This window comes from Perna viridis, chromosome 11, assembly GCF_037379345.1.
Source record: "Perna viridis isolate PV_CMFRI_1.1 ecotype Kerala chromosome 11, ASM3737934v1, whole genome shotgun sequence".
Taxonomy (NCBI): Eukaryota; Metazoa; Mollusca; class Bivalvia; order Mytilida; family Mytilidae; genus Perna; species Perna viridis.
The window spans coordinates 30,883,549-30,896,123 of NC_142455.1; the positions used below are offsets into that span (position 1 = coordinate 30,883,549).

Sequence of the window (12,575 nt, forward strand, 5' to 3'; positions counted from 1 at the left end):
AGGGAAAGCTTCAGGAAATCTTCACCTTGTTTTTTTCTTCTTGATAATTACTGTCACCCACTTAAGATGTGCAAGTCTTATTTCTCAGCAATGGTGCCTTGGGATTGTATTGAATGAAGTTAGAATTGTTTGTGATGACTAATGCATGTAGCATTCTGGTATCTTTGATCAGGATAGACTTAATGCAGGTTCCCAGATAGTGATGTTTTTTATAGATAGGCCTGAAATGTGATTTACATTTCTCTGTTTGATTTATAGAGTAATGTGCTGATGTTTGTTCTGTGGATTTTTATGGAGAATTTTTAGATTTACTTGATATATTGATGGTTGATATGAGGGTTTTTTATTGGGTGCTGACTAGATCTAATGATTTTGGTATGTGATAGTGTGAACAATTTTATACTGAGGCAGTGATGTTTAGATTTGATTAAAATGAAGAAAATATGTTTCTCTGTCAAATGGGTTGTTTGTGTGATAAATAATGGATTTTTTACATAGTAATTGTACAGTTCTTTTGGAATTGCTTTAGACATTTCAGAACTTATATAAGAAAGATTGTGGATGCATTGTACTTCCAGATTTTGGATGCAGTCAGCATTTGAATTAGGTATTTTTTTCATTTTAAGTGAAAATCTAGTAGCTATATACATGTACCAGTAGCAGTGTAGTTACTATTTGTCTTGTTAATCCTGACGTATAGTGAATTACTTTTCAGAGTTCAGAGTTCAGAGCTGATTTTCAGGTTATAAAAGTAAGAAGGTGTCTTGTCTTGTGAGAGGATCATCATGTATAATAGATGTATATATAACAACATCACATTGTCTCAAGTTATACTTATAAAATCCTCTTTATTCTGATTCACCACAGTCACAAAATACTCAGAATTACCATATTAAGCTTATACTCAGTTTAACTTACAATCTACGAATTCATACATATAATACATGGAAATATACTAAGGGAGACATTTGTTTGTATTACCAATTAATCTGCTGTATTGTTATTATAATGGATTTATCTTGTTAATCCTTGTTAATCTTCTATTAATATAACTGTGATCTGATTTACTCAGTATTTGATAAACAAATCATGAACCCCAAAACCAGTATTTTATCAGGTTAGGTGACAGGTGTGGATCATTTGGATTCATAGGAATTGGTATGATGCATTGATACTAAACATGTCATTCATTTATAGAAGCTGCCTGCAAGATTATAAATTTGATATGTATATTATACCAGTGTGTTTAATGTATAGAAAGCTACATTAATGATTCTGTAAATAATACTGCCTTGAGCCCCATGGAATGCTCACTACGTACATGTATTAAGTATTATTCTTTAATCATGGAGCTGTGATGGAGATATTTTAAGACTAATACTGTCCATCTTATAAGCATCTGTTGTAAAATCCTTGTGAACTCTCTAGAATTTACATTCTTGATTTGATAATGACTTTTACATATTTCGTTCTTATAGCCAGATCAGAAACAAATTGATATTCATGGTTATTAGTGAAGGTCATTTAAAATTGTAGGAAGCAAGGGGATGCCACACTTTTCATTGGCAACTGTATATCCTTATGTCATTTCTTGTTCTTTGTATCTGCTGTCATAGTAAGTACATTTGTTGCATAGGACAGTGTGAGGATTTTGAACATTTCCATGGGAAAACTCCAAATTAGGATTAACTTTCCTCCAGTTAAAGTCTGTATTTAACAAATCCTTCAAAATTTCTTCTTTTCTACTTGCTGAGTACAACAATGCACCTGCCCTGGTTGACCTGAAAGTGGAATCCTAGAACACTTCAGGAAATAACACCATTGTGGCATTTGTTATGATCTGTGCTCATGAGTGTTCAATACCTGGGTCAATATCCCTTTAACAAGACAGACCATTCATTTGTTACACTTTAGTTTATTCATGTGAGGTATGTAAGTGTAACCCTGACCATTACAGTAAAATGTAATGATACATAAACCATAAATTTAATAGAAAATTTCATTGTTTACCCGTAGATTCTGAGGAATTTGTGTACTACATCCACATTTTGGTATAACTCAACATCTAGCTTGTAAAGATTTCGAACTGTGACTGCCCATGTCATAAAGTGTGATTTTCAGGCGTTAAAACTAGTCCTTTATGTCTCAAATACAATGTATCTTATATTACTAAAGTCCTTATGGACTCAACCTTAATGTAAAGTGAAATACTGTGATTACATTGATGTTACATAACAAAGTCTATTGTGTGTTGTTCAGCAGATGTCTTTTCCCCATGGTCTTTATTGTATTATACCGCTGCCATGACTTGGTTATAGCAGATTAGCTCTTTTGACATGATATTTGACAAACTATTACCATGAAAACCTTATAATTGGCCAATTTTAATACAAAACTCTGAAATACTGATTCCAAAAGCCCTGTAAAAGGTCAAGCAAAAACTCGTCAAAAGCCTTGGTTTGTGCATAACTCTACCAAACATCAGAAGAGTGATATAAAGGGTGAAGTGTTGACTTGAAGGCATTTTTCTCAGACGATTTCTAAGTTTACAGACTGTTGGCATAAAACAATATCCTTAAAAGGTCATGTTCAATAGCAGTTAGTCAAAATACTTGTACTTCAAAGTACATGTATGAAATAGTTGTGGACAAGTACTGTAAAGTTGACTCTCTGTTACAAGTGCATTGTTTAGATCATTAGCATGGCAAAACATTAAAGTACATGTTCTTTGTAATCGTAATCGGACACTTAAGATCACTTTGAGCGATAAATAATCTTATTTTTAAATCCCCCTTCATTTGGCCTCTTAAAATCTACCTGTGTTTATCATCTCAGAAGTTAGTTTTTGAGTTGTTTTAATTTTCATAATATGAATTGGTGGTAATTTTCATAAAATAGATTATTTCAGAATTTCAAATTTTTAGGAATATTTCATAACACAAAGGTATGTTCCCATTCATTTGTAATTGCAGGTGTTAGAGTGTTTGATTAAGATAAAAATATATGAATGGAAATGGATTTGATTTCTACATGACTCAAATTGTAAATAAAATTGTTCAAATAAAATCTTGTTATGTCCAACATAACACAAAACATATTTGACATGATTTTCAACTGGTTGTGTAGAATTATTTAAGAGAAAATCTTGTTTAAAGAAAACATTTTTTTAAAAGATATTTATTTTTGTAAAGTTAATACATGGAAATGTATGTTATGACTACTGATCACATATGACCTACACATTACATTAATTCATGTGTAGTAAAGACACCTTAATACTTTATGAAGGTATCCATTTGGATCAGTCTCCATGACTATGTAACATATCTAATCCTTAAGATAACCTTGCTGTACCAATTTGTTTTTGATTGTGTCAGTGCTTGTTCTTAATGGGCTGTTCATTAGAAATTTTATGCAAAATTGAAATATAAAGGTAAACTTTTATTAAAAAAAATTAATAAAGAGATAAACAAACTCTTGTTTCTACTTTATACATGGTTCAGTTTTTACACCTTCTGTAGACATTGGAACTTTGTAGTTAAGCTTCTGTCTTAGAAGTTTTTGTTTGCTGAAAATGAGAATCACATAAAATTGAATAAAGAAATGCATTATAATTAGGGCTGTACAATTAGTATGAATTATGTCTCTGTCACACACAATCTTCCTGCTTACTCAAAATTATAGGTAAAGGATCAGCATTCTATAAGCAATTTTTCCAAGTTTATATATATTTGATTCCATTCCTGCTTTTTTTTTTTGGATGTTTCACTCTGTGTAATAAATTGTCTGTTTCAAACACAATCATCATGATTATTGTACATGTATTACCTTTATCAGTAATGGGTGTTGATATATAACCTCAGATTAACCCACCTAACTTATCAACCTTTGTGTATTGCCTTATCATACTATTATCTGGTTTATATATAAAGTAAAAACATTCATCTTTTTATAACCACATGTATTTCCCAGGCTTTCACTTTTATTATGGAATTGAAACCAGATTTGTGGTTTTAAGGTTTTTGTTAAACCTACTAGTGGGGAATGATCATCATGACTTACAAAATTATACTTGATAACTAGCATAATCTGCCTGACCCAAGGATACGTGTAAATACACTGTTTATGTAAGGTGTTGATGAGAATCAAACTTTTTACTTTTGAATATTCTTAATTCTGTCATCCTGCACTATATCTACAGTAAGGTTGAGTTATCATGTACTCTTAGAAAAACAAAATTGTGACAATCCTATCCCAGTTTAGATATCTGATACCATTGCTTTGCTGTTGTATAATGTTTAGGAAAGGTGTTAGACAAGGAGAAATTGTAAACCATTATGTTTAAATTGAATTGGCTTTGTTATATAAATATATTTGGTAATACAGTAATTTATTTTATGGGAAAATAATAGATGTATCCCACTTTTAATGGAAGTTGTGAAAATCTCACCTTCATAACAAGTTGTCTATTGTGTTGGTGTGGTTATGATGGTCTCTTATTGCTCACAGGGGGTGGGATTGTTTAATATGAAAATAGTTTTATTTATTGCCTCTTATATGGGTACACTAACCTCATACTATTTTTTTTTTTTTTTGGAAAGGGGGGGGGGGCGGTTATGAAAATATATTTGCATGTTAGTGAAGTTTAACTTGTATTCTTACGTGTAGCTTTAATAATTTTGTGTTAATGCTGATTCCCTGTTATTCATACTTTCAGCATTGTAAGTTTTAAAGGAAACCATTATTCATGGAATAAATTGTTTAAAAACTTCAAGATTGTGAACGATTGTGGTCTAACTCTAACTATATACTAATAACAACTGTTGGTCAATGTATTGTCTGAGTGTATATATGTTATGGCTTAGTCTACAGTACACCAAGCATTTAACCCAGAAAATTTTGTTGTCTTTCAATGACCCCAAATCACTGAAATAATTAAGCATTGTAAATTGGTGTTAATTAAATGTTTTGGTCAGGTAATTATGGACAATAGTGTTATTATTGGGACTCAAATTCCTGGCTAATCTGGTTAAACTGAGATCAAAAGAGGTTTATTATGACTGGAGATTTAAACAGTAATTGAATTGGATCAATTATGTTGACTATGTCAATGCCATTCCTTTAACTGGACTATTCCAGCCTTTAGAAGGTGTTGGTTTTCATGTGTACATGTCATGTAGCATATTTGGTTAACAGTGTAAACTGTATTGTTCTGTTTGTTTATAGACGTTGTTGCATTAGTTCTATTATGAGGATTTTATTACCAGACATATTTGTTCATCATGTCTGTAGAGGTGAGTATCTTTTTTTTTCAATATTCATATACTTTATCTTTTGTCTACCTAGTGATTGTGGTTTGAGGAAGAATAATACCTCTCATATGGTTACCTATTTAAACTAGTCTAGGTTGATTTTAGGCACTGTGTTTGTACTCAAATAAGTAAGGACAGTTGATAATTTCCAATCATGTTATTACAATGTATATTGGTGTTGTCTTGACCAGCAGACTTCCTAGACCTCTCACTCTGCACTTGTGTTTAAAGTTCAAACAACAGGTCTGAAAGTACATCATTGCAGAAAGCCATCTTGAGCCATACATGTTTCAGTCACTCTATGTATTAAAGGTCATAACAATCCACCCATTTTAACCACTGTTTAAAAATGATTGTAAGACTTATTTAGCCTTTAGCTTAATTATGTCTTCTAATGTAGTCTGTGCAGTGTCCCCAACCATTTAAACATGAATATCTGATGGACTACTGACCCAGTATATGAAATTTCAAATTTATCACATCTTGATTAAATTCACACAACTTGACATTTAAATACACTTTTTGACCTGAAAGAAATTTTTTTTGAAATAATGATGAAAGGAAAGCCATTGTAGGTTGTCTTGGCCGACTTGTTACTTTATCAATTTGTTATGCCCATTTTTCTTCAATGTTATCAGATGTGAAAAGGGGACATGTTAAAATGCTACATGTAACATTTTGGATGTTTCAAATGTCATTGGTATTTCAGTTCTTTTTAGTCTGTGTGTTTTGTGGTGATCTTTAACTAAATTTAGTCTTTTCTTGTTTGATAGAACATTTTGATACAAAAACATATACATGTCACCCATGTGGGTTTTTAATGAGCTTCCACACAGTAGACTTGCTACAAGTCTCTCCGAAATATATAGATATATATTATTTGAATAAATATCATTACTATCAAATATTCATTCACTATCCAGCTGCTAGAGACTTGTGGCAAGTTTAACTTCCCTGGAATCTTCACTCTTGTGAACAGTTTCATCAGATATTTCTTTGATAAAGACACTTAGACATGGAATGTTAATGGCATTCCTCTGGTGTTCAGCCATTGTGTTAGAGAAGTATAATACAGACATGACAGACAGTTCTTAAGTGTCACTTAAGACTTCTAAAGGGGAAAAATTTACTAATTATTTGTCTGGGCAAGCAACCTGGACCTCAGTATTTGAAACTAGTGTTTTTTTCTCTTTTTATAAAATATCAAAGACTAAAAATGTCCTGAACTGAAGTTTGGACCTTCTAGTTAATACCTATTTGCTGAGTGGTCTGCAAAAGTTACTGGGACTTTTTGGTAAAACTATGTTCTCGTAAAATGTAACATGTAACTTTTAGTGAATACCAATACTTCTAGCAACAGTGAAGGATCCTTGAGTTGTATGTCAACATCCCTTCTTCAGCTCTGAGATAAGAGATGGTATGATGTAAGACACAGAGGAATGCTATGTTGATGACATTCCACTGAGACTGGTCAAGGATCACAGCCCTTAATTATTGACATAGATTACCAGGTTATCTCAAAGGATTTCATTTCACATACTTATAAAATATGATGACAACTCTATAGTAAAATGAAGTGACTTTTTTTTTTGTGCTTGCTACCTCTCTTTCAAGATATTAAGATTTTTCGATAAAAAAATCTTAACATCAAGTTTTGCTTGTAAAATGTTCACATATTACGCAATGTCTAAAATAGTTCTGAGTTAACCATTTATGGAAAATTTTATTTTCTTTTTCCATCAGCGAATGAGAAGGCTGTTTAATTTAATTAATGATATTACATTTCTATGAATTTGTTCTACGAAATCGGGAACAAATACTTTCGTCATACCATAATGCCAGTACGACTTGTTTTTAGAAAGTCTGGAAGTTGTTTACGAGTATTAGCATCACCTAATGACGTTGTTTAGTTCTGATTCTATGACGTTGGCTGATTCTTGATTCTCATTACCCGGTTATTGAACTATATGACCTCTAACCTCTATGTAAATGATGATATTAAGCCATTAGAGATCTGATATTAATAAGGCTCAATTAAATCAGATGATCATTTTCCAATACCTGTAATTACATTGGATGTGTTTTGGACTCCTGTCTGTTCTGTACATATAGTTGATGTTTACATTGATCTTTATGGAAAATGAGTGAGACACATTGATCAATACCATTTAAAGGAAGTATTGGAATTTCTCAGTGTTTGTCGCCATATAAAACCAACTCTATTATGGGATGGAAAACCAGAATGGAAGTTACTACTGTATTTGGAATTTACGGTTTTCCATGTGTTGTTGATCAGTAATGTAAGTTTGTTTCAAATTTGGACCTTGGTTGCTTTGATTCTGTCAGACTTATATGACATTATTTTTTGTGTGTTTGTACATGTGAATGATTGAACTTTGGAAATGTTCTTGCTGTTTTAATATATCAGTGTCTTAAGTCTGGTGTTTCTATCATGTTCAGACAGCTTTGTTTTCTCCTTAACTTATTACTGCTTCTCATTGTGTATTGTTTCAAATTTCAGAACTTTTCTACATTAGAGTTAACATCCTGCTCTTTACTCAAGTCGTTTACCAAGTACATATTTCACAAGAAATTACTGGACATACTTTCATACTTTAAACACTAACAACTCTAAAACACTTAAAGGTCACAAATTTGACCTGATCTTTACATCTTGACCTCTGTGGAAGCATGAACATTAAGTTCAGTGCAGTATACATTCAGGGTCAGAGGTTGTATCAAGTAAACATATCTCTGTCATCTTGACATCTGCGAGCACCTTGCATTCTACCTGATACTGTCTAATGAACCCCTGCCGTTTGATCTGTGTAAACAAACAGCTTGGTATAACCTCTGTATACATCTGGTGTGTAAACACATTGATGACCTCAGATTGTGTTATTGAGATTTTGACATTAAACATGTTTTGGTTTCTGCAGAGTACAGGGTGCTTTAAGTGCAAAAATATGAACAGACAGTAGATTGGTGATAGAAATGTTATACCGGTAGTTTATGTTTCTTTCTCAGCAGAGTTGAAGACTGAATGTCTATTGCAGTGGCTGATTCAGAAATTTAGAAAAAGTAGGCAGTCTGGCCACCCTACTTGCCTCAGAGGAGGTCAACTCCAATGATGAATTCCAGAATTTTCTCCATAACAAGCCCCTTCCCCAATTGTTGCAGACCTTGGTATGCCTTTGGTTTCTCAACTGGTCCCAAACTGTTCATGCTTGGTCATATTTAAGGCTGTCAGACAATTGTGATTGATTTTTCTTCCTGATCTTTAGAATAATGAGGATTTTGACTTTAATAATTAACCTGAGATACCCTTTACATGAACTTTGCAACTCATGGAAGTCTTATTAGGAATAATGTGCGATTATCCTCTGTTGAACTAAGTAGCTGTATTATATTGGTCACTTACATTACATGTACTAAATGAAACTGTCAGGAAAGGCAATGACCATTAAATATTAAAGATGTTAATATCATACACAAAGCTGGGGAGATGCATGTCCGTATAAATCACTGACCTTTTTGTAAACCTGTTTATTAGTCTTTCCATTCATTGCACAAAATGTCAACTCTATAGGGCTTCTTGATTTTCTATTTTCAGGTTTGATGTTTAGGGTCTTAAAATGCCAGAATTCTTTTATTTTTGGTACACAGGAGCCAATACAAGCTTTGCTATACTTTGCATATTCTGTCATGGTAAAACAACACCTTCAATCTTGTAGTGTGAATTGAATACTCCCCCTTTTCATTTTTTTCATATTGAGCATGTATCTGTGAAGTAGGTCTCGAGCCATTTATACCCCATTTACCGAAGCCAGAAATTTTTTATTGGTTAGGGGTAAAGGAATGCTAAATTTAGGCTTGCAAGTCATAACTGATTATGAAGACTGAGATTTAATTAAGATCATCTGTACAGTAAGTACTGTTACAATCAGACATGGTTAATGGTGCTCTATACAGTACTGTGTGAAGTCAGTCAGAGAATATTATATAATAAAAACTGGTATGTTTATACTCATAGTACAAATATCTGTGGTATGTCTGTTTGGTATATATAATGTGGGGTACAGCTAATTACCACAAAGAAAGTACTATTGAATGGGGAATTGAGAGGTGTCTAAACTCCTATGAAAAGTATTAATGTTGATAGGAATGAAGCAAGATTCTTCATTAGTGTATTGATAACAGTGTATATATCAATAAACCTCATATGTTAGAACATGTGATAGAAAAACACATGAATGCAAAGGGGGGTGGGGATAAATTATGTAGTAGTAAGAAAATATGTGTCAAACTGCCTAATAATGGCTTAGGTGTCATCATGCATGGTACCTATGGGTAAAACAGGAGAAGATGGAGAGTAATCCATCTGAAGAACATATCTGAAATATCTTTTGATATTTTAAGTATATATGAAGGATATTATGATGAAAAATAAACGGCTTGAAATTTTTCTAATTTTCAAATCAATGGTGCTTTTGAGAAAACCAAAAGTTCTCAATACAGTGACAAGGAAAAGGTTTAAGGTCCAGGACTAAGGTAAAATCAAATTTGAATGGTCCTGGATCAGAAATTTGGGGTCACAAACCTCAGTCAACCACTTATTTGAACGCCTGAGAAATATTTATTCTAATGCAATTACTTTAAGAATTTCTTTGTTTATTACAGAACATAGGGGACCCAAGATCGTTACTGTCAACATGGCAAGGACCTAGGACTGTGATTATACCCAAGACAGATCAAGGATACGGCTTCACATTACGGCATTTCATCGTATATCCACCAGATATCACTAAATCTAGTCCTAACCTACTTGTTAGTGAAAAATATAATTTATAGCACTCCATTAACTAATGTGTATGATATTATTAGGACAAAAATATTGCTTAGTTAATGTCCTAACTTGCTAATAAAATAAGGATTCCTGTAAATTTTAATCTATACAATACACTAATAGTCATACAGTAAATGCTTCAGTCTCACATGGTTTTCAGAATTAGTTGTGAAGTCTTGAACTTTGTCATAGTTTTTTTACCTAACGAGATGTCAAACTTACTGGTTATAGTTGTGGTTCCTTAGAGGCAGCAATAAAGTACATGTTTGGCACCATGTGACTTTGAATCATTGGTAGTTTAAAAAAAATAAATAAATGTACCAACGTGAAAACTGTCATGGTAACTGACTTCTGCAAATACTCACAGGAGCAAAACCTGAGCAGCATTTTCCTGTTCTCATTTTAATGCAGTATTAATATAAATTACAGCTGTTCAATTGTAGATAATATCTTTGGAAAATCTGTTTATTTCATACATTTATCTTTATGCTGTTTTATTTTTGGGCATGAGCTGAAACAGGACATGGTAGACTGATGTGGATTGATTTAAATATAGATAAACATGAAAAAAAATCTCTTTTGCATTATTTAAAATGAAGTAGTAAAATGCATCTTGGAATATTGTAAAATGAACTAAAATATTGGTCTTTATTTCCATTCCTATACAACTATCCATTTTTCTGCTATTCCAATGCCTCTTGGAAATCTCTTTAAGCAGGTTTCTGATATCCCAAGCAATGTTGCTATCAGTTTTATTTTTTTATCCACTAAGCATATTTTTGCTAGATACTATTTTCTTTGGATTTACACTTTTGTCTGCATGGTAAGAGGTATGGTTCTAATACATCATTTTTTCTGTGTATTTATCTCATTTCTCCTACAAGATATTTCAACAATGAACAAACATTGATCAACTGATATCAAATTTCTATGCATCTGTTGAAAGTGAATCAGAATAACAATTTATCTTGATTTTTCAAGGTTTAGGGAGGGATGGAACAACTTTTTACTATCATAAGAATTTGTAAAATCAGATTGTTGAAATATGATGTACTAATTCTTTATCTCTTAAATATATGACTGATGAATCACAGTGTCTTAGATTGTTGGAAATTTTAAGTAAGACATATTTCTTATGACTGCAAAAACTTGAATTTTTTGTGGTATAATGTAAGAGGATGCGTTGTCTAAGGTCCATAATCAGTTAGATATCCTACCAATTGTATACTTCTACCGAAATGAAATTTTACCAAAATATGTCTGCACTGTATATGAATTGGGGGCCTGAAAAAAGCATTTCCATGATGTCTGGGCAATTATTTCAATAGAAACGAATAGAATCTTTTTGTAATTTTGGTACCATTCCATCAATGGAAGCCTTGGATTGTCTTTTAGGGTTGTGACTTTAACAATGCAGAGATTGGAGGAAAAGGGCTTAGAAATAAACATTTTCCTGATGCCTGGGCATTTCATTTGTAATTAATGTATAGCCATCAATGGAAAGGTGAAAATGATTTTTCGGATTGTGTCTTGATCAATTTAAGGATTAGGGACCAAAAGGGCCATTTTGACTCTGGTAAAAATCTTGTCTTGTGTACAACATTTATTTGCTATGCAAGTCCCAAGTTATATGCCCCTACTGTTCAGGAATGGACCTGTGTAGTTATATATCAAGCTGTGTTCTACAATACACTTTTTCTTGTATAGTTTCTCAGAAGATCAATTTAAGAGTCAACATTGTGTTTTTTTTTTGTTTTTTTTTACAGCTGACTGAATGATGATATTCATATTGTATCATCTCAGATGGTTCTAATCAAATATTTTGTCTATGTACATATGAAAAGACAAATTACGTACTTTCTTAAGCTTTTGTTTTTGCAATAAATTACCTTAAAACAGCTTTTTTTAGGGTAAATACATCTTGTTGTAACCACTCTGTCTTCATCAAAATGTGTTTAAACATGACCATTTATTTTAAAAAGAAGACTTTTTTTTAGATATGACCTTTTTATTGTAGATAAGTATTTAGGGTATGACCATCACAATTTTGCTGTGAAGAACTGCTAATCTATTGCTATGAAGTTAATTGTGTGTTTTTAACTGTTTTATTTTCTTTTCATTCTGCTTTTAATGCCCCACTAACAATGTTGGGGTACATATAGATTTTCTTTAGTCTGTGTGTGCTTTCTGTCGGTCTGTTAACCCATATGACCCTATCATTTTAGGTTTTTTTTCGTGGGGCGGGGGGGGGGGGGGGTGGGGGTCATTGCTATAAGGGTATAATCCTATCATCATAAAACTTAATGGTACACATATTCATTACCTATATGTTAAAAATATTTTTACAAAATGTTTCTGTTTTATAGTTCAGGCCTGTAAATAGTACTAACCCAGTAGTGTAGGCACTTTTCCTTGTT

The 12,575-nt window shown here is 32.3% G+C and overlaps 1 protein-coding gene across 6 annotated transcripts in view; it reads left to right on the forward strand.

Annotated features, from left to right (window-relative positions):
• LOC148603703 (rho GTPase-activating protein 23-like) overlaps positions 1 to 12,575 on the forward strand; it is a 73,075-nt gene that overhangs the window by 24,145 nt on the left and 36,355 nt on the right. For 3 of the 6 annotated variants that reach the window (XM_088553188.1, XM_088553186.1, XM_088553192.1), the window contains one exon: positions 9,993 to 10,139. In XM_088553188.1, the coding sequence (XP_088409314.1) occupies positions 9,993 to 10,139 (147 nt within the window). Of the gene's footprint in view, positions 1 to 351; positions 376 to 2,805; positions 2,945 to 5,184; positions 5,295 to 9,992; positions 10,140 to 12,575 lie in introns of those variants that run through there. The other 3 variants (XM_088553190.1, XM_088553191.1, XM_088553189.1) reach the window with 3 other exon arrangements.